General features: G+C 39.5%; 1 protein-coding gene across 1 annotated transcript in view; it reads right to left on the reverse strand.

The window, feature by feature from the left end:
- Positions 1 to 17,939, reverse strand: part of UTP20 (UTP20 small subunit processome component) — a 110,231-nt gene extending 92,292 nt beyond the window's left edge. Inside the window, exons 1-12 of the mRNA XM_032171552.2 lie at positions 17,736 to 17,939; positions 16,863 to 16,943; positions 12,402 to 12,468; positions 12,158 to 12,290; positions 11,529 to 11,717; positions 9,001 to 9,082; positions 7,772 to 7,909; positions 7,154 to 7,309; positions 6,158 to 6,304; positions 5,942 to 6,076; positions 4,827 to 4,904; positions 2,426 to 2,604 (exon numbers count right to left, since the gene is read on the reverse strand). Coding sequence (XP_032027443.1) covers positions 2,426 to 2,604; positions 4,827 to 4,904; positions 5,942 to 6,076; positions 6,158 to 6,304; positions 7,154 to 7,309; positions 7,772 to 7,909; positions 9,001 to 9,082; positions 11,529 to 11,717; positions 12,158 to 12,290; positions 12,402 to 12,468; positions 16,863 to 16,943; positions 17,736 to 17,780 — 1,430 coding nt within the window. The 5' untranslated portion in view covers positions 17,781 to 17,939. The remainder of the gene's footprint in view (positions 1 to 2,425; positions 2,605 to 4,826; positions 4,905 to 5,941; positions 6,077 to 6,157; positions 6,305 to 7,153; positions 7,310 to 7,771; positions 7,910 to 9,000; positions 9,083 to 11,528; positions 11,718 to 12,157; positions 12,291 to 12,401; positions 12,469 to 16,862; positions 16,944 to 17,735) is intronic.
- Between the last annotated feature and the right edge of the window lie 4,087 nt (positions 17,940 to 22,026).

The raw sequence follows: 22,026 nt of genomic DNA on the forward strand, positions 1-22,026 counted from the left end.
TGCTTTGTCATCTTTTATCATGATCTGAAATCATCTCGCTTATTTGCTTATCTGTTTCACCACATTCCTTTCCCCAAAAGAAGGAACTTTTTTCTTATTCCTTGTTGCATCCCAATATCCAGTGCCTGATACTGTAAGTAGTTGTCAAATGACAATAAGTTTATCTCCTAAAGAGTCTTTTCACATGTATTATCTTTATTTTTTCCCACAGCAAACGGTGAGATGGGTAGATAGAGTGTTACTAGTAATATTCAAACTATGATTTTAAAATCTTCATAGAAGGAATCAAAACAAAGGTGACCATTCACACATACCATATCTCCGTGGGGGGTGGCAGAGGGGTGTTTTTGCAGAGAACGAAACACAGAAGTGGAAGAACTTGCCATGAGTTAGCACATCGAAATTTATTTATTTAACACGTCACCTTCCTGGGAGGATCTGAGATGGCTGAGATGATGGGGCAAGAAAGTCTGACGCCCAGTCTCAGTCAGTCCCTTAGCTTCATCTCATGGAAGCCAAACAACAAAGCAGCTTCACTCCCCCTGCACAGAACCCAGTTTTGGCATGTGCAAGGAATCTGCCTGTTGGAGATGGGCTTGGGTGTTGACAAATCAAGGGAAAAGTTTCAAAGGAATAATTCTATTGGAGTTACTCACTACCCATTCCTCAGGAATCAGAATTCAATACATTTAAAAACCAACAAGATTCTGTTGGCATATTTTAATAGAGAAGCAATTTGTAAGGTATACAGAAGACATAAGTAGGTGTTAAGATGAGTTTGCTAAACACAGTGGCTCAACCTGTAACCCCAACACTTTGAAAGGCCAAGGTAGGAAGATCACTTGAGTCCAGGAGTTTGAGACCAGCCTGGGCAACATAGCGAGACATCGTCTCTACAAAAATTAAAAAATTAGCTGGGCATGGTGGTGCGTGCCTATGGTCCCAGCTACCTGGGAGGCTCAAGTGAGAGGACAGCTTGGGCCCTGGAGATCGAGGCTGCAGTGAGCCATGATTGTGCCACTGCACTCCAGCCTGGGCGACAGAGCAAGACCTGCTCTCAAAATAATAATAATAATAAATAAAACATTTAAGAAAGAAAATAGGTTCCTCCAGAATCTCAAGTTGATCAAACTCAAAAGCTAGCTCTGCTGTGTGACTGTGGGACAGTAACTCCCACCTCCATGGATGTTTCAGAGTCGAGTATTCAGCAAAAACTCAAGGAATGCCCATCAATTCCGCCTCAAAGCAAACCAAAAACACAACAACAGGCCTAACTACTCCAAGAGAAATAAGAAGATTAAGTATAAAAACAAAGGAATGACAAGGGAACTGGTTTCCTAAGCTACAATTTCTAGACACATACCCACTTAACTATTTGAGAAATGATATGATGAATCTTCTCATGTATGTAAATAAGCTTTGTTTTTAACTTCTAAAGGATGTGTCATTTTGAATGAAATTAAGAAAGTAATCCATGACACTTAACTGAAACAATACAAAGGTATATAATTTTTTTTTTTTTTTTTTGAGATGGGGTCTCGCTGTGTCGTCCAGCCTGGAGTGCAGTCTTGGCTCACTGCAAGCTCCGCCTCCCGGGTTCATGCCATTCTCCTGCCTCAGCCTCCCAAGTAGCTGGGACTACAGGCGTCCGCCACCACGCCTGGCTAATTTTTTGTATTTTTAATAGAGACAGGGTTTCACTGTGTTAGCCAGGATGGTTTCGATCTCCTGACCTTGTGATCCACCCTCCTCGGCCTCCCAAAGTGCTGGGATTACAGGCGTGAGCCACCGTACCTGGCCAGGTACCTTTAATGGTTATTAAAAGGTAGTATGAGGAATCCTCATGGTGAGGGAACACTTCCAGACATTCACTCTGGTGGTGGTTATAAATCAACACGCGATACAACTGCATACGACTATGTATCTATATATGTATACACACTCAGATGAGTGCACATACAACTGATGATATCTGATTAAAATTGATGGATTGCACCAATGTCAATTCTATAGTTGTGATATCGCAGTATGCTTATGCAAGATGTACTAATGGGGTAATCTGAGTGAAGAGTATACGAAACCTCTCTGTACTATTTCTTGCAACTACACATGAATCTACAATAATTTTAAAATAAATGGTTAAAAAATTAAGTCACCTCTGTCTTTCCCTTACCATCCTTCTGATGTAAACGAAGTTATGTATCCTTCCACATGCTTTTCTATGTTCATACACACTTTACCCTGCAAAATGAGATCATACTATACGTACTATGTGTGTAGCTCTACGACTTGTTTTTTTCACAAAACTTATCATGGACATCTTTCCAGTTACATATAGATCTTCATTTTTTTACAGTATTCTTGATATATTATATTTAAATGGGTAAACTTATCATCATTACAGGAATAAAAACTGAGAACTCACCCCACCATCTGCTGTGAGAAAATCAGAGGGTACTTTTCAATTGCCATCGAGCCAGCAGTGGGAGGTGCTGCTTTGTTCAGAATGAGCTTGGCCAGAATGGCCAGAGCTTCATCTTTGACTACAGCATCATCAATTAAGAAGCAATTCACAACATATGACAGAAAGCTTGGTAGAAAAAGCTAAATTTAAGAAAAAAAAAATCACACTTATTAACAGATATAATAAAGAGAAGACTGTAATAATTCAAAAAACTAGACCAAAAACAAAGGATCAAGAATCACAATGGCATTAGACCTCTACATAGGAACAATGGAAACTAAAGACTGTGCAGCTATGTCTTAAAAACTCTGAGGAAGGATGACTTAGAATCTAGAATTCTATAGCCTGCCTACTAATAATGCAGTGTGAGGAGAGAATAAAGACATTTTCAGATTTATTAAATCTCAATATTTTATCTCTATGAATCCTCCCCACCCCCAGGAAATTATGAAAAATAAATTCCATCAAAATTAGAGACTAAACTATAACAAGAGAAAAACACAGAACCCAGGAAACAAGAGAGAAGCAAAAGGAAGTCCCAGTACAACATTTGTGCACTGGGCAGAGAAAGCAATGCATTTAGACTGGACTTGTTCCAGGAGAAATGTCTCCAAGAAAGAAGAAAAAGAAAAATTGAGCTGCTAAATTATCTGACAGTTTTGTCATGTGAAGGACATTTACAAAGCTGCTGGAAGACAGACTCACTGGCCAGCTATTTAAAGAAAACAATTTCCAGTTTTTAAAGAATGAGGCAATTATAAACTCTAAGAAAAATGAGGCCAGGTGTGGTGGCTCATGCCTGTAATCCCAACACTTTGGGAGGCCGAGGCAGGCAGATCACCTGAGGTCAGGAGTTAGAGACCAGCCTGGCCAACATGGTAAAACCCTGTCTCTACTAAAAATACAAAAATTAGCCGGGCGTGGGGGGCGCACGACTGTAATCCCAGCTACTCAGGAGCCTGAAGCAGGAGAATCACTTGAACCCAGGGGGTGGAGGTTGCAGTGAGCAGAGATGGCACCACTACACTCCAGCCTGGGTGACAGAGTGAGACTATGTCTCGACAAAAAAAAAAAAAAGAAAAACGAGAATGTATACAAAAAGGTCATATCATCATAAAATACTCCTTGTTTATATAAGTATGTGGTGAATATGGATTCAACCAAAATTTCTAATATAATTCTATTGGGAACATGAGAGGTATAAAGGAACTAAATTCCATCTGCCATAGGAGGAAGTCTACACATGAGAACTAAAACTAGCAAACCAAGGTAAAGCAGTATATTTAGATGATTTAAAAATATAAAGTAAATATAAGAAAAAAATAGCTGGCCGAGGCAGGCGGATCACAAGGTCAGGAGATCGAGACCATCCTGGCTAACATGGTGAAACCGCGTCTCCACTAAAAATACAAAAAATTAGCCAGGCGTGGTGATGGGCACCTGTAGTCCCAGCTACTTGGGAGGCTGAGGCAGGAGAATGGCGTGAACCTGGGAGGCAGATGTTGCAGTGAGCCGAGATCGTGCCACTGCACTCCAGCCTGGGCGACAGAGCAAGACTCTGTCACTAAAAAAAAAAAAAAAAAAAAAAAATAGCTAAAACTCATTAGACCCAATGGCTGCTAATAAGATGGGAACAGAAAACAAATGACTGCCGTTTAACCTGGTTTGACTTCCTAAACTACATACATATATGTCGTATTTGGATAAAAATAAGATTAAAAAAAATAAAAAGACCAAAGGGAACACGGGAGAAAGGAAAAATGCAGTTGTTAAACAGAGCGAGATGAAGAGTCTTCATGGCGCAGAAAGAAACAGATCTTGGACAGGTACAAAAGTGTTCTTTTTAGGCAAATGAGAATATATAGTATTAAAGGCTAAAAGGAAGAATACTGAGAGGACAGATACAGAGATATGTTTCCATGACGTATACTGTAGGGTTACTAGTTAGGAGGAGGGGCAAGTGTTTGATGAGAAGGAAGAGAAAAAAATAAAATAAATTCAGGATTAGATAAGAACATTTTCTCCCTCACTCAGTTACCTTATTTTAGAGCAAGAAATCAATTTGCAAACTTCCGCTAGTGCAAGTTGTTTCACAAACTATTTTCTATGCTTCAAATTCACATAAAAGTTTCTTAAACTGTTTTTTCAATTTTACCACATGGTTCTGTAACTACCTAAAGGATTATTAAAAAAACAAGTAATCTAGAATTGAATATAATTTATTTAAAAAACATATTGACTAAAACAAGCACTTATCCTGTTCCTCTCAAAAAACAAACAGAAATAACAGGATTTCAAATTTGATCGTTTTTTCCTGACAGATTTGTTTTTAAAAATACTCCAAACTTAGTATCTTGCTTACCTGCTCAAACTGCTTCATGGCAAACATGACTTCAGAAAAACTGAAAATTAAATGTTTTTCAAATCTGCTCTCAAATATCTGTGACCAAGGTAAAAAATATCAATGTAAGTATACAGAGAGTACTTTCCCCATCCCCGCAGCAAGCAGCTATAGAAGGGAACGGCAGGCACATTTTACTCAGTGCTCTGTCCAGTTGCCCGGCCTTCTCCAAAGGCGCTTCCACAGATACAAAGGGCTTCTGCTGATTACACAGGGCTCTGCCTAAAGGCTGCTGAACTCTTGCCCAGCTACAGTGAATTATGAAACGGCAAACAGCATGATTGTATACCTTCCCTCAAAGTGTACTACTGTGCTCCATTAAGCTAGAAAGAACTCAACCAACCTTTCTATTTTCAATCCCACTTCCAAATTCACTAAAATGCAAATCTTATCAAATCATACCCCTGCTTGGAATTCTTTCAGGGTCCTCCACTAATGCAGGATAAAACCCAACCTAACTTTTCAAAGCCAAGCCAGAGCTTTGCTGATATCATGTCATATCATGTGTCCATGTGCTCAGACTGCAAACATTTATGAACACATGTCTTTCCTGTTCCCTCTCTTAGTATTTTTAACCCCACTTCTGACTGGCAGACTGCTTTTCAACCTTCAAGGACTATCCCAAATACAAGTCCTTTGAAAAGCTTTCTCTGTTCCTCAACCCCAGGCAGAATTAATAGTTATAATTCAATATATCTCCAATAGACACATTCGTTAGACTGTAACTACTCGATTCCAGGCTCCATTTCTCCAACAACTATCAAAACCTGCAGGCATCACTATTCACCCTGGAATACCCAGCTCATACCCAGCACATAGTAAGCTCTACATATTTGCAGGGTATGTATAGATTTAGCTTTTGCCGCACTTTATTTTGCTCATTTGCTATATAAATTTAGCTTTTATCACACTTTATTTTGCTTATTTACATTACTGCATGCAATTCCCATTTCCTTAACAAGATTATAAATTCCTTGAGGGCAGAGCCTTTGTCACACTTCACTTGTATTCCTCAGAAGGTTTACTCAGTGCTAAACATATTAACTGCTAAATTAATATTTGTTGAAGTAAATTACTTTTCCTATGGTTTCTTTGATGAGCGTCTCTGGCAAGGAAACATTTTCACCCAGGATCAAAGCAGAAATTACATCCAAGAGGGTCTCCCAGCAAGATGTGGAGAGACTGGCTACTTGCAGTGTTTGAGATAACACCTGCAAAAAGAAAAAACAATGCATACTCAGCAATCAGCTTTTAAAAAACAGACTCTCGAGCATATTAAGTTGGGAACTCACCTTACAGACATCAGCAGGCGTGGTTATCTTTGTCCCACTTCCATGTTTTACAAGTATAAGGTATGTTTCCAACAGCCTTTTAATCTGTTCAGAACTTTCACAACAGTTAGTTTTTGTTACTTTTGTATGTAGATCCAAGAGTGATTCCTGCAAACAAAGAATTTAACAGAGAGAATAACTATAAAGTATCAAACTCAACTGTTAATCCAATAACAAAAACTGTGGGACAGTTCAACTTTTCCCATTCTTTTGCTTTGGAAGAAAAAGATACATTTACCAGGAGTCACTAATGATAACAGCTAACATTGGCTGAGTGCATTGTTCTAAGTCTTTTTTTTTTTTTCTGAGACGGAGTTTCACTCTTGTTGCCCAGGCTGGAGTGCAATGGCGCAATCTCGGCTCACCGCAACCTCTGCCTCCCAGGTTCAAGTGATTCTCCTGCCTCAGCCTCCCAAGTAGCTGGGATTACAGGATTGCGCCATTTTGTATTTTTAGTAGAGACAGGGTTTCTCCATGTTAGTCAGGCTGGTCTCAAACTCCCCACCTCAGGTGATCCACCCACCTCGGCCTCCCAAAGTGCTGGGATTACAGGCGTGAGCCACTGTGCCTGGCCCATTCTAAGTTCTTTACAAGTATTCACTCATCATCCTCACAGCAACCCCGAGGGAGAGAATATTACTACCCCCATTTATTATCTGAAGAGACTGGAGAATCGAGATTTCAAATAATTTTCCCAGGTCACACTAGCAGTAAGTGGAAGGGTCAAGATTCAAATAGGCAGTCTGGCTCCAGAGCCTTCTACTGCATCTCAAGATAACATATCAAATAAAAAATAGCACAGGGGGCAGAGGGAAGGAAAATTTTAATATGTGTATAGAAGTATAAATAAAACAATTATAAAATATAACTTCTAGGAGTGCTTTGCAAAACTGAGAGCAGAAACAGTAAATTCTTAGACTCCTTATCAAAAACCCATCTTTAAAGATTAGAACTCACTTGCAAACATTCAAAAAATGTACCAAAATGTTCCTTGGAGATGTAGGATACAGTGGGTTTGACCATGTTTTTGAGTGTTTCTCCAATTAACATCCATGGTAGTTGAGTTTCTGTTTCAGTGACTGGTCCTAGCTTTCGCAAAATTAGCTTCACTGCCTGTGGGAACACAAGTCATTAACATTAATATATAAACTCTTATTTTCAAGTATTGCTTTGGGAGTCACCACTCTGATTACATTAGCTACCTTAAAAATCAGGTCTAGAATAGTCAAGGATATGGCAACTTTGATGGTTAATAATGTGTCCCAAAAGGAACTTCTAAACTAGGATGGGAATTTTATCATTACAACAGTTCCCTCCCCACCTGCCCTTGCCCATTAATCAATTTATCTTACCCCCTAGCATCCAAAATAAAGAAGACATCAATGACTCTGTAAGTAACATCTCACTGTCCAAGGCCTACACTGGGTAAGCATTGTTACTGAACACCCAACATTCCCCATCTAGTGCTTTCTATCTACTCTAGGCTGTCTTCCCTCCACATCATTTGCCTCATTCTTTTCTACTTTCTGTTTCATCCATCCACATAGACTCTAAGCACCCCTCCCCGTTGTGTACCTGGCCCGTACAGGAGTGAAACATATTTCTAACTCCTTTGCACATTTCAAAGAGCAACTGTCCAACACCTTCAACTTTTTCTGGATGTTTATCAAGATCAAGAAACATTAAATTGAAAAGTGCATTTTTATCAGAGACCTAAAATATAAAGTAGAAATGGAAAATTATATTCACAAACATAAACATATCCAAATGAAGAACTCTCATTTGCTATTCTACATATTCTTATTTAAATGTACTTAGGAAAAAATTGTGAAAGGAACAGACATTTGTAATTATTTCAAACTACTCTAATAGTGTATTCTCACTTGGAATGTCACACAAAAGAGTGAATTCATTGGTAATACGGGAAGATACGTACTACAAAGAAACTACAGAAGTCAATTCTATCTTTTAAAGTAAATACATTTGTATTTTGTATTGTATACAGTAAAATATTTGTATTTTATGAAATAAAAAATTTAATATTAATGTTTTTGTTTTATTACAAAAACCCTCTAAAATTTACTATGAATATTTTATACAAACACAAATGACACCATGCTACCAGTTACTTCCAGGAAACTATTAGAAAAGTTCTTATTAATGTCACAGTTCATGTATTTACTGACTTGAATTAGAGAGCATTTTTGATACATACACACTGAAAGCTATCACAAACCTAAATAATAATACAATAGTGACCCTACTTAGATCATATCAATTTGTGAGCAACAAGTAAGTCTTACTGTGAGATAAATTCAAAATAGTAACAGATTTCTGTTAAGTATATATATAGATACATAGAAAAAATTAGCCCATAATAACCACATTTTTAAAAGATATCTACTTCTATTCATCAGATTATTATTATTACTAGTGTGTGTGTATGTGTGTGTGTGTGTGCGTGTGTGTGATATGGAGTCTTGCTCTGTCACCCAGGCTGGAGTGCAGTGGTGTGATCTCAGCTCACTGCAACTTCTGCCTGCTGGGCTCAAGCAATTCTCATGTCTCAACCTCCCGAGTAGCTGAGAATACAGGTGCACACCACCATGCCCAGCTAATTTTTGCATTTTTAGTAGAGACGGGGTTTTGCCATGTTGGTCAGGCTGGTCTCCAACTCCTGACCTCAGGTGATCCACCTGCCTTGGCCTCCCAAAGTGTTGGGATTACAGGTGTGAGCCACCACGCCTGGCCTATTCATCAGATTCTTGATGATTAGCAACAAACAGATAAAATACCAGACTAACCTTTCTCATCAAAAAAGTAAAACTTTCAGCAGCAAAATTTCTTATATGTAGTTTTTTATGAGCCAGGAGTGTGCTGTACATGCTATACATGAAAAAAATAAGATATATTTCATTAATCATATAATTTTAATAAATACATACTACATGTCAACAATATGGGCAACAATGTGCTAGGTATGCAAGGAATACACAGCAGGTATCAAACAAATTTGAAATCTCATTCATTTATGGAGACACCCACATGTTGAAAGAAGACTTGACCACAGACATGAAGAGCCCTAGGACTGGTGGTACTGGTTTTACAAACAAGACTCCAGGAAAAGTTGAAATTTGTAATGAGCTCTGAATGAAAGAAGAATTAGGTGGGGACTGCAGTCCATATTATTGGTATAAAAGCAAGAGCAAAGATGAGGCAGGTGGAAATGATCATGGTCATGACAAGGAGGCTGGTCCATCTGAAAGAGGAAAGATGATATAGTAGAGGAGGGCAGTTATGGTTAAACTTGGTCAGGTAGACAGGTCTAGCTTACATCTATATAAGCACTTACTCTGTGTTACTCCATTTAATCAGCACAATAACTCTATGGGATGGGTACTATTATAATCCCCCCATTCTACAGATAATGAAAGTGAGGCAGAAAGCATAAGCAACTTGCTTAAGGTCAAGCAGCCATGCATTTATAACTAAATAATTACTTATATATAATCACATTGTTAAATTTGGTCTCCCTAATGATAGAAGGGTATGGAATATATCTCTCCAATTTTCTCATAACCCCAGTACCTAATAGTTCCTTGCTGACAGCAGGTACTAATAAATGTTGGCTGAATGAGAAATGACTATTTCCAGAAAGACTAATTTGGCAGCAATATACAGGATAACATAAAGGAGGAAAGAAGAGTCTGGTAATTCAGTCAGAAAGCTGCTCAAGTCATATAAGCTTGGGCTAACAGGCATGAAAGAGACTGGAAGGAGAGGGAAATGGCAAGGGATGAACCCAGTAGACATTTCAGGAGTCCCCGCAATGAAGCTGGAGACCTTACAGCAGTCCACAGGGCCCTGGATGATCTGGCCCCTGACTACTGCTTCTCTGACATCGCTTAGCTACTCTCACCCTTATACAGGCTGCTCGGCCACCCACGACTTCTTGCTGGGCACGTGCCCAAGATGTTCTCCCTCTGCTAAAATGTAAACTTTGTGAGAAGAGGGATTTTTATCTGTTTTATCTGTGACTGTATCTCAAGTGCCTGACATACAGACAGTGTCCAATAAATACTCACTGAGCAAATGCGTGAATGACAGAATCAAGAGGATTTGGACATCTCTGAAGACAACTGGGTTAGTGATGCCTCTGATATGCCAAAACTCAGAGACAGGAAGAATGTTAGTATTAATGACAGACAATGGGCAACCAAACAGGGCCTGGCATTTGGCAGACACTCAATACCTATTTACTGAACACTTGAATGAATGTACAGATAAGAGGAGTTGATTTAGCAGTAAAGTGTTGAGTTCAGTTTCAGTAATACAAGTGAAAATAGCCAGGCTACTGAAGTTGTAATACTGAAAGCAAATAAATTTACACTGAAGAGTCTGACTTAGGAGACATAAAAGTGGCAGCTTTTATGACAGCCAAAGTCATAAAACAAAATCAATTATTCCCCAAAGACCTTGCTGGCTGTTTAATGAAACAATATTGGTTTCTAACATATTTTACCAAAAGCTTCATAGGGAACTAGTAAAAGCTGGAAAAAGATTTCTTTCTCTTTCTTCATTCAAAGTTCCTAAAAGAGAAGTGTGGGCTGAGTGAAAGGGGTGGCATAAAACAAAGTCTATTGTCCCATACCATGCACACACCATTTACTGGGGGGTAAGGGGCTGAAGACTGATATTAAACATTCCCGTGGCAATTAGAGAACATGAAAACAACCAGAAGACCAAGTGGAAAATCCCACCACACCCCAGACTTAAACAGAAAATAAGAAAATCTTTGCTTACTTTAAACAAAAGGCTACTACAAAATTCATTCTTTCCTTGTCCACATTTACTCACAAATACTGAGTGTCTCTTTCAGCTTAGTAAGTATTAGTGGCTGGGGAAATGTCAATGTTTAAAACAGGGTTCTTAACCTGTCTTAAACCTCCCTTAAACCAGGTGTAGAGAGGACAGCAATACATTATAACCAAACAATTCTGGTAAAAGTTGTGTGACATAGGTGGTTAAAAAATGCTAAGAGGATAGAGAGTACAGAGTTTTATTAATACTTCTGGTGAAGGTGTCTGTTTGTGGAGGCTGTAGGGACCAAGTCAGGCCTTCATGGGTGGGTAAACTTTCAGCAGCTGGAGAGGAGAGATGGTCATGGCAACTCAGACTGACAGACTAGATTGTGGACCACTTTGGCTGGAGAATCAACTTTGTACATGGAAACAATTAGGCACTGAGCTGGCAAAGTGGTTTGGAGTCAGAAAGAAGCCAGGGAAAAAGAAGCAGGCAATTAAAAAACATACTAGAGAGAGAAAGGGGTTACCTGTATATACTGGACATGTCCTTCACCATCAGTCTCCACAGGTACTTATAAAGATACGATAACGAGGTAAAAGCCCATTCTAACAACTCTGTGTCCTGAGTCTCCAGGATCGAGGTGATAGTCAAAAAAAACTCTGGAAAGTGTGGGTAGAAATCCTTCTGCAGATCTCGGGCCAACTGTACAACCAAACTGGATTAAAAAAAAGAAGCAACTGATTATGTGGATTTTTTTAAAATGCTGCAAATCTACTTAACGATAGTAGGTGGCCTATTATCATAGCATTAATTAAATAAAAATACTTCTAAATCAAGTCTGAAAATGTATAAAATTCTTTAAATCTTAAGACCTCAGCAAAGAAATCAGGCAAGAAGTTACATTCCATCACAAGTTGTAGCCAACTGTTCCTATAGTGTCAAAGAAAAATGGGATTATCTTAGTATATAACAAATGCAAAATTATATCCCAAGATTCTACTTTATGGTAATGCACCCATTCCTAACAGAAAAGGAAAATCCTTCTTGTTTCTAAATTATGAGCACCTGATCTGAGGCATATGCAGCTTTGAAACACAATCTTTCTTAAAACTCAGACAAATACAGTTATGAGCTTTCTCTCAAGATGCTACTTACTCCAAAAGGGGTTGATAGGCAAAACTGTTCTTAACTTGCAGGTGAGTCTTCAAACTCTGAACTATCTCGTTTTGATGATAGACCAACTGATTGAATGATTGGCATTTGTCAATAACTTCTTTGTAAAAATTTCCTGAATGGGGGGAAAAAAATATGTTCTTTTCTATCACACCACTATTCAGCTATATGGAACATATAAAGTGCAAACTATGGGTGAATAAAATAGAAACAAAATAGAAAATACCAAAGTGTTCCGTGAGGTTTAATTCTCTCCATTTCAGCAGACCCTCAAAAAAGTAGGTTTCAACCTCCTGTCAAGATTAAAGCAGTCCATTAATCGAATAACTCTAAGAAGGCAATGATCAAGGTAAATAGAATAATGATATATTAATATCTTAAGACAATGATACTGAAGAGTTTAGGAACTCCTTTTAGTTTTTTAAAACAGGCCATTAAGTAACACACTTTAAAAAGCAATCAGAAGTTATCAATAGACCACTTATAAAATATTGTTTTGTTGATTTGGTTGCAGCAAATGATTTTCTGGAGCCTATATATATTGTCCACTAAGGGAAAATTATTTTCTGTGTTTTTTTATAATTTTAGGCAAAGAAAAAGGTGTTGGTTCTTTACAGTTCCTTCAATCTGCTTTTAGAAATATGAATGAGTACAACCTTATGAAGAAGTAATATGGCATTCCTATTAAAATTCAAAATAGTTATGCTATTTGACCCTACAGGTAGTTCTTATAAAGTTTGCAAGCCTGTAAGTAAAAGATGTTTATTCAGCTTAACTACAGTGTGGGGAAACATTAAACAGGCTAAAATATCCGACATTAGGAAAATGGTTGGAATATCCTGTGGTCTATATATAGTAAGGCATATTATGTGGCTGCTAAAAAGAGTTATATCTCTATTGAACTAGAATTACACGGATGATGTGCCCCCAAAATGATAAAAGCAAGTTATGCAGTGAGAGGGTATGGTAGGATTCAATTTTCCTTAAAAAACAAAAACAAAAAACCCTCTATAAATGTTTGTACATACAAACATGAGACAACAGTATGGAAGAATACAACTATACTGAACTGTCGGTGTTGGCTTCCTTGGGAATTATGGGTGGGAGGAGTGAGATAATGGGCTTTTCATAAGTTTACCACTATGTTACTTAACTTGTTAACATGGTATCAATTACTTTGTACTTTGAAAGTTAAAGCCAATAAATTATCATACATGTATGACATGTATACATGCATGCATGTATGTGTGTGTGTGTATAGATGTATAAATAAATGCATACCCCCCAAAACAATCATTCTACCAAAAAGATACATGCATTCATATGTTCATCTCTGCACTATCCACAATAGCAAAGACATTGAATTGCCCCAGGTGTCCATTAATAGTAGACTGGATAAAGAAAATACAGTACATATACACCATGGAATACTATATGCCTTAAAAAAGAATGAAATCACGTCCTTTGCAGCAACATGGATACAGCTGGAGTCCATAATACTAAGCAAATTAACATAGGAACAGAAAACCAAATACTGCATGTTCTGACTTATAAGTGGGAGCTAAATATTGAGTACACATAGACATAAATATAAGAACAATGAACACCATGGATTACTAGAGGGTGGAGGAAGTGGGGATGGGCTAAAAAAAACTACCTGTTGGGTACTATGCTCACTACCTGGGTAACAGGATCCATACTCCAAACCTCAGCATCATACAATATTCCCATGTAACAAACCTGCACAGGTACCCCCTGTATCTAAAATCAAAGTTGAAATAAAAATAAAAATACAAATATGTGTTAATAGAGAGAGAGAAAAAAGAGAGAATAAACACATAAGCACACATGCAAACAGCATGCCAAATCTACAATCTCAAAAAAAAAAAAAAATCCTTAAACTGTTCTTTGGAAATCTTTAAAATCAATAGTTAGGCAGAATAGATACTATGTAACCACAAAAATTAAAAACTAAAAATTAAAAAAAAAAAGGCAGAAAAGAAAGAGAATCTCATTAAATTTTGTTTTAGACTGGGGACAATGGCTCACGCCTGTAATCCCAACACTGGGAGGCTGAGGCAGGAAGAGCATTTGAGTCCAGGAGTTTGAAACTAGCCTAGGCAACAACACGAGATCCTATTTCTATTTTTCAAAACTAAAAATATTAAAAATGTTTTTGTTGTTGTTTTCATGTCCTTTAAGGCATTTTCATGTCCTTTAAGGCAGAAGGAAAATATGCCACACAGTTTAAAACTTAAATGCAGAACGCATTTCTAGCCTAGCACAGACCTGACATGTCAGCTATGTGTGAGAGACCATGTCGCGTCCTTTTGCAAGGTAACTCTGGAGCTTCTTTCACCATGAGACGGAGTCTATTTCCTCACCCTTTGAATCTGGCCTGGCCTCCTGACTTGCTTTAACTAATAACATGCAATGAAAGTGACTCTGATGACTAAAGCAAAACTTTATGAGGCCTTGACAGCTTCTGCCTTCACTCTCTTGAAAAGATTCTGCCACCATGAAAAGATGCCTAGTCTAGCTTACTGGGGAATAAGAAGCCATGAAAAGAACCAAGATCAATAAGCCACGGCCAACTGCCAGACATGTGACAGAGGCCATTCTGGACCATCCAGTCCAGGATTCTAATTTCAGGCTGTCTTCTCTGCCTCCTTAACACTACCTCTTGATACTTTCAACCTCTCCTGTGGCTTAAACTATTAATCATATTCTAGATGCCAAATCTGTAATTTCACCTCTGAAGTCACCTATACTCCAGATCCATATATACAAACATCTTTTGGACACTATCATTTGGATGGCCACAGATATTTCAAACTCAAGCCCCAAATGGAACTAATTATCTTATCTTTACAACTTTGTGCTCCTTTACCTATAAATATATCTTGATGAGTAACATCCTCAACCATTCAGCCTTAACCTCATTATCTTCCTTGCTGCAAACCCAGTAGGTCACAAGTCCTATCCATTCATTCTACTTCCTCAATATCTCTGGAATCTTTCTCTTCTATCTTGATACCTGCTACCATAATCATTTCTTACTTAGATGACAGCCAAATCCTCACAACTGGACAACTGAGATTAGATATCCAAGTTAAAGGCATGTTACACCGGACCTTAAAGGCTAGCAGAGGAATCATGACATGATGCAGGACTGCAGTCCTGTTCTTTTCTCTACACTAAAGCCAGAGATTGGAAATTTAAACCTGATCATGTCATTCATTCCCCTGCTTACAGTCCTAGAACTCTAAGTCCCTATGGCTTCAGGATAAAACCCAAACTTAGCTTGACATATGAAGCCCTTTATGATCCTTGCCTACCTCTCCAGCTTTATCTCACCAGCTGCCCCCTTGCCCCATCCCAGTCACCATGAATACAAAAAAACACCCTATACACACCTATAACCACACTGGACTGCTTTGCAGTTTCTTGAATGTGACATGCATTCTCTAGCTTCTGTTCCTTTATATAGGCTTCTCCCTCAGCCTGAAACAGCCTTTCCTGTCCTCTTTACCATGTTAAAACCTATATAAACAAGATGCAATTCAGGTGTCGCCTCGTCTAGATCACCTTTTTTGACACTCCTAAAGAATATAGGTTAGGTTCCCTTTACTATGAGTTCCCAAAGCACAATGTGCTCACCTAGACAACATCATTTAACACGTTGAATTTACACAGTGGAGATAATGCATTCAAAGACAACAGTGAGTGGAGTCTGATTATAGTAAAGAAGAATATTAAGAAGTGAGATCGGATCTCCAAGGTATAGGCATGTTACACAGGACCTTAAAACGCCAGAGGAATAATGACATGATGCAGAAAAAGACTTCTGCATAAAGGGATGACAAGACTGGGCGTGGTGGCTCACACCTGTAATCCCAGCACTTTCGGAGGCCGAGGCGAGCAGATCACGAGGTCAGGAGATTGAGACCATCCTGGCCAACATGGTGAAACCTCATGTCTACTAAAAATGCAAAAATTAGCTGGGTGTGGTGGCACACACCCGTAATCCCAGCTACTCGGGAGGCTGAGACAGGAGAATCGCTTAAACCTGGGAGGCGGAGATTGCAGTGAGCCAAGATCACGCCACTGCACTCCAACCTGGAGACACAGCGAGACTCCATCTCAATAAATAAATAAATAAATAAATAAATAAATAAATAAAAATAAAATAAAGGGATGACAGAGTCAGAGTATGGTTAGAACTGGGAAATATTATGTAGTCTAGCCCCTTTATTTTTATAAAGGAGAAAATTAAGCCCTGGGAAAAGGGCTTGCTCAAAATCACTTTAAAGTTATAGCTTCAGGAATATGGATCTGCAGCAGTGCTTGGAATGCATAAGGGAAAGGGAGAGGCTAGAATCACAAAGCTAGCTGAAAGTCAAGTCAATTGTCTAATAGAGCTTCACCCAACAGAACTTTCTGCAAAGATGAAAATGTTCCAATTCTATATTTATTCAATATGTTAGCAACTAGCCACATTTGAGCACTCAAATTTTTAATTTACTTTAAATCCAATTTGTCTTATGTGGCTACTGTATGAAACAGCACAGGTCTAAAGCATTTCATGTCCAAAAAGGAATACCTTGAAAAACAATTCACTTCTACTAACAGAAGAAACTAAAACATCATGAACACTTGAAGATTGGCTAGTATCACATTCTCTTACCTCCTCATAGCTTGAAGTTCTATCAATCCGGTGAATAATATCAATATTCACATTCCCCAGTCGTTCAGCAAATGTAAGAAACTGGAAGGGAAAGTATATTTAAGATACACAATTATTTAATATTTATCAGATCTTTAATATCTATTTGAATGCTGCATGTAGGCATCTCTAATCACAAAGGATAAGTGGGAAAAAAAAAACTGAAAAACATTGGGCCATAAACAAATGTACTGCATCACTGTTCAAAGATAATGAATACTTCTATATGTTTGGATAATTTCTCTCAGCTATGTCATTTCAAATAAAATTTCCATTGCTAGACTGGTGAGCCTAGGTGGATGCTGGCTATTAGTCTCGCTAGATCTATTAGGTTTCATACCCTCCCATAAGCATGGGGACCTAGCAAAGTCGCTGCAGTAAAAGTGTTTTTAAACATATACAGACCTATGATTGTATCCTAACGAAGACCTGGGAACAATCTATCAAGGGGCAAACAGAGAAAGCGCTGTATATTTGCCCTTAGCTGGGAATCACTCACCGCCAGCCGGCTCGCCCAGTTCGGTCTTTAAAGATAAAAGAGCAGGGGGAAATCGGTCCTAAGCAATCTCCTGGAATAGTGAATTTAATTCTGGACTACAAGAAATTCCCAGGACTGGCCAGACCCCACAAAACATGGGTGGAACTTGCTGTCCAGACTTCTTTCCTCCCCCAACCCATGTTTACTACATCCAGTGTCTCCCTCTTTCGCCGGAGCCTCCAGGCAAGTGACACACTCGGCCTAGAAGTCTGAGGCCCCTGGAGTCTCGCTCAGAGCCTGTCTCACGACTGAGGCAGCGGAGACCCGCGGCTCCCTGCCCAAGCTCCCGCGCTCACCCGGTAGGTGTTCTCGGTCTTGTGGGAAACGGGCTTTGTCTTCATGGCTGCAGAGGGGCAGTGGCCCGCGACGGCCTCGGGAGGGTCGAAGGGATGCAACCGACAGTAAGGAGGGGAAAGTGGCTCACAGGCAGTACTCTCCGATTCCCAGATGCCCAGACTTTCTCACGTGCGGCTTGACCCCCTGGGCGCCGCCATGTTGGAGACAAGGAGGAGCCTGAGTGGGTCACGTGGATAAAAAAAAACGGCGCAGGCGCACCCTTTGGCGGGGGCCTACAGGAGGCGGGGCTTCGCACAAAAGGGCTGGCGTTTGGGTGAGGTGTTCTTTTCACTCCCTTTGGTAAAGGTTTAGAAGACAAATGTATTTTCATTATAAAATAAAACATACCTGTCATCATTATCAACTAACATTACTGTCCCTCACTATGTACCCTGCACCGTGCAAAGATCCTTTCATCCATAATTTCACAGTAAAGCTTATTAGGGATGTTAATACAAAGGAGGTACTGCGTCTATCTATATATCTATATATAGATATATACTTTTTTTTTTTGAGACGGAGTCTCACTCTGTCGCCCAGGCTGGAGTGCAGTGGCGCGATCTCGGCTCACTGCAATCTCCGCCTCCCGGGTTCAAGTAGTTCTCCTGCCTCAGCGTCCAAGGTAGCTGGGACTACAGGTACCCGCCGCCACGCCTGGATAATTTTTTTTGTATTTTAGTAGAGACGGGGTTTCACCTTGTTTCCCAGGCTGGTCGCGAACTCCTAAACTCAGGCAATCCGCCCGCCTTGGCTTCCCAAAGTGCTGGGATTACAGGTGTGAGCCCCCTCGCCTGGCCGGTACTGTGTATATTTTTAACACAATTTGACACAAGAGGAAACCAAGGTTGTGCAGCTGGTAAATGGCAGTCTTTACTCAGACTCTAAATTTTGGTATTCTTAACCACTACGCTGTAAATAAAATTGAAAAATAGAGAAGGAGTTTTAAAGAAATTTTTTTTTTTTTTTTTTTTTGAGACGGAGTTGCCGTCGCCCAGGCTGGAGTGCAGTGGCACAATCTCAGCTCACTGCAAGCTCCGCCTCGCGGGTTCACGCCATTCTCCTGCCTCAGCCTCTCCGAGTAGCTGGGACTACAGGCGCCCGCCACCACGCTCGGCTAATTTTTTTTTTTGTATTTTTAGTAGAGACGGGGGTTTCACCGTGGTCTCGATCTCCTGACCTCGTGATCCGCCTGCCTCGGCCTCCCAAAGTGCTGGGATTACAAGCGTGAGCCACCGCGCCCGGCCAAGAAAAATCTTTTAATTTCATGCACAACCACTGTTAATGTTTGGTGTTTTTCCCACCACTTTAATGTCTATGCATAGCATGTTGTTAAATTGTACAGTTATATATATATGTACAATTTTTAAAAATAATTTTAAAATATAATTACCCCATTTTACATTCATTCGTTCATTCAGCAACTATTTCTTGAGAGTCCTCTGTGGACCAGGTACTGTTCTGGGAGCCGAACGAGAAAGGCAATAATAGTATTAATAATTATTTGAAAATATTCACAGCCTCCAATTCCTGGGCTACAGTGAGCCTCCCACCTCAGCCTCCCAAGTACTAGGGCTAGAGACATGCACAACCACACCCGGCTCTTTTATTATTATTATTATTATTATTATTATTATTTGTAGAGATGGGATCTTGCTATATTGCCCAGGCTGGTATCAAACTTCTGGACTCGAGCAGTCCTCTTGCCTTGACCTCCCAAAGTGCTGGGATTACAGGGGTGAGCCACCACGCCCAGACTGGAAATACTTAGTCTAAGATGCTTACATTTTAGTCAAGGAGTGATGTTAAGTAGACAATTGGATACATTGTTGTACACAGCTCACTGTAGCAGTCTGGGCTGCAGACGTGACTTAAATACACCTAAATACCTCAAGTGTGAGGCATTTGTGACTGGGAAAGAGAGCCAGTAAGGTAGAAACAGACTAGTTATGGCATGGAAGCAGAGCTGGTGGCCAACTATACTGCAAGTTCGAGGATAGAGAAGTGGTTGCTGGATCTGATAAGGTGAAGGTCACTGGTGACCTTGATAAGTACAGTCTAGTTGAAGAAAGGAAGCAAAATATGCATGGATTAAGGAGGTAATCAGAGTTGAGAAAGTGGACATAGCACTTTCAAATTGTTATTGGCATTATAGCACCAACATTTTCTGTGTCACCACAGGGTTGTTCTAAATATTTTAATGCCTCCTCCATAGCATTTATAGATTTTTTAATAATAAAATATTGACATGCCTAATGTTCCATTGGCTTTCAGTGGGCTAATAATTGGTCTTTTTTTTTTTTAAGCCTTTTATGGGTCACAGGGAAATCTAAGAAAGCTGTAGAACTTCTCCCAGAAAGATGCAAAGAAGCTCATCCACACTAAAATGTGCACATTTCAGAGAGTTAGAAGCCTGCAGTTAACTGAGGGTAGAAGCCCACACTCAAAGCAATATTTTCCCAACCTGTTGCCAAAATGACCCCCACATCATTGTGCCATTTTCCTTCTCTGCAATTTATTTTTGGTAATGGAGTTAACTGGACAATAAGGGGTGAAGAGAAAAATCAAAGAAACTGAAAGAACTGACACAAGTTATATTGCCCATTTATTGTTTGCATTGTTTTTCGTTACATGACCCTCATACGTTGACTTGACTCTGACTGGCTTAATGATATATTAATAGAACATGACGGTTGAGAGCCTAGACCCTGGAACCAGGTTGTCTGGAGGTAATCCTGATTCTGCCATTTATTAGTAGGGTCAATTACCCTTTCAGAGTGACATTTCTGTATAGGTAAATGAAGCTAACAAAAGTACCTACCTCATGGGTGGTGATTATGCAGAGTAAATAAGCTAATAGATAAAAGATGCTTAGAATGTGCCAGACACTATAATTGCGCAAGCTCAGAAATTACTTAACCTTTCTGAGACCCAATTTCCTCATCAATAAAATGGAGATGACAAAAACACCATTCTTTCAAGATACTGTGTTGGCGCATAGAGCATGAAATAAATGTTTGCTAAGTGGATAAATAAATGACCATTTATTCTCCACTACCTGGCTACCTGACAAGTTCCTTAAGGGCTGACACTTTATACTTTTTCAACCTTGTGTCACCTTCAGTTCCCTTGAACTTAAGAGTGTTTAATGAATGTCTATTGAATTAACAAAGCTTATAATGCTTACATTGACCCTGACAAATTTAAGAGTAATATAATTCCAGCATTGGATGTGAATTGCACCACATGATTTTTGGTCTCTCTCAAAACTAAGTTTCTAAGCTTTAATGGAATATCCAAAGCATCCATGAAGAGCACGAGTGTTTCTTATAAACACTTGCTTGCCTCCGGCTTTTGTCCTCTGTCAAGGCCTTTGAATATCCCATACCATCCTTTATTTCCTTTTTCCATTAGAGCTCTGCCTGTCCTAACTATACTAGCCAGGAAATAACACACATTGTTTTTTCATTCTTTTATTCTTAAGCTTTATAGGGAGCTCCTGGAAGTTTTGCTCTTTAATTTTTGTTTCCTTATTGCTTAGCATGCTGCAATTTCAAGCCAAGAAACTTTAAGAGCATGTGAGAGCCAGGCCCAGTGGCTCATGCCTGTAATCCCAGAGCTTTGGGAGGTCAAGGTAAGAGGATTGCTTGAACCCAGAAATTTGAGACCAGTCTTGGGCAACATGGCAAAACCCCATCTCTACAAAAAATACAAAAATTAGCCAGACATGGGGATGTGCACCTGTAGTCCCAGCTACTCAGGAGGCTGAGGTGGGAGGAACACTTGATCCAAGAGGTCAAGGCTGCAGTGCTGTGATCGTGTGACTGCACTCCAGCTTGGGTAACAGAGTGAGACCCTGTCTTGAAAGAAAAAAAAGGAAGGAAGGAAGGAAGGAAGGAAGGAAGGAAGGAAGGAAGGAAGGAAGGAAGGAAGGAAGGGGAGGGAGGGAGAAAGAAGGCAAAGGAAAGGAAAGGAGGGGAGAGGATGGAAAGGAAGGGAAGAAAGCACATGAGGAGTTTACCCAGCCTAGACAACAAAATGGAATCCAGAGAAGGCTTCTTGGGGGAGGTGACATCTAAGCCGAGACGTGGAAAATGAATAGGAATTAGCCAGGCAAGGAATGGACATGAATGGTGTTATCTAGGTAGAGGGAGGAGTATACGCATTTGTCTCAAAACGGTTGGGACAAATTTGGTTACTTTTAGTTTCCAAGACAAAGCCACTCCCTGTCAAATTAGCATTGGCCATGGGTAT

The sequence above is a fragment of the Hylobates moloch genome, unplaced genomic scaffold (genome assembly GCF_009828535.3).
Source record: "Hylobates moloch isolate HMO894 unplaced genomic scaffold, HMol_V3 SCAFFOLD_12, whole genome shotgun sequence".
Lineage (NCBI taxonomy): Eukaryota > Metazoa > Chordata > Mammalia > Primates > Hylobatidae > Hylobates > Hylobates moloch.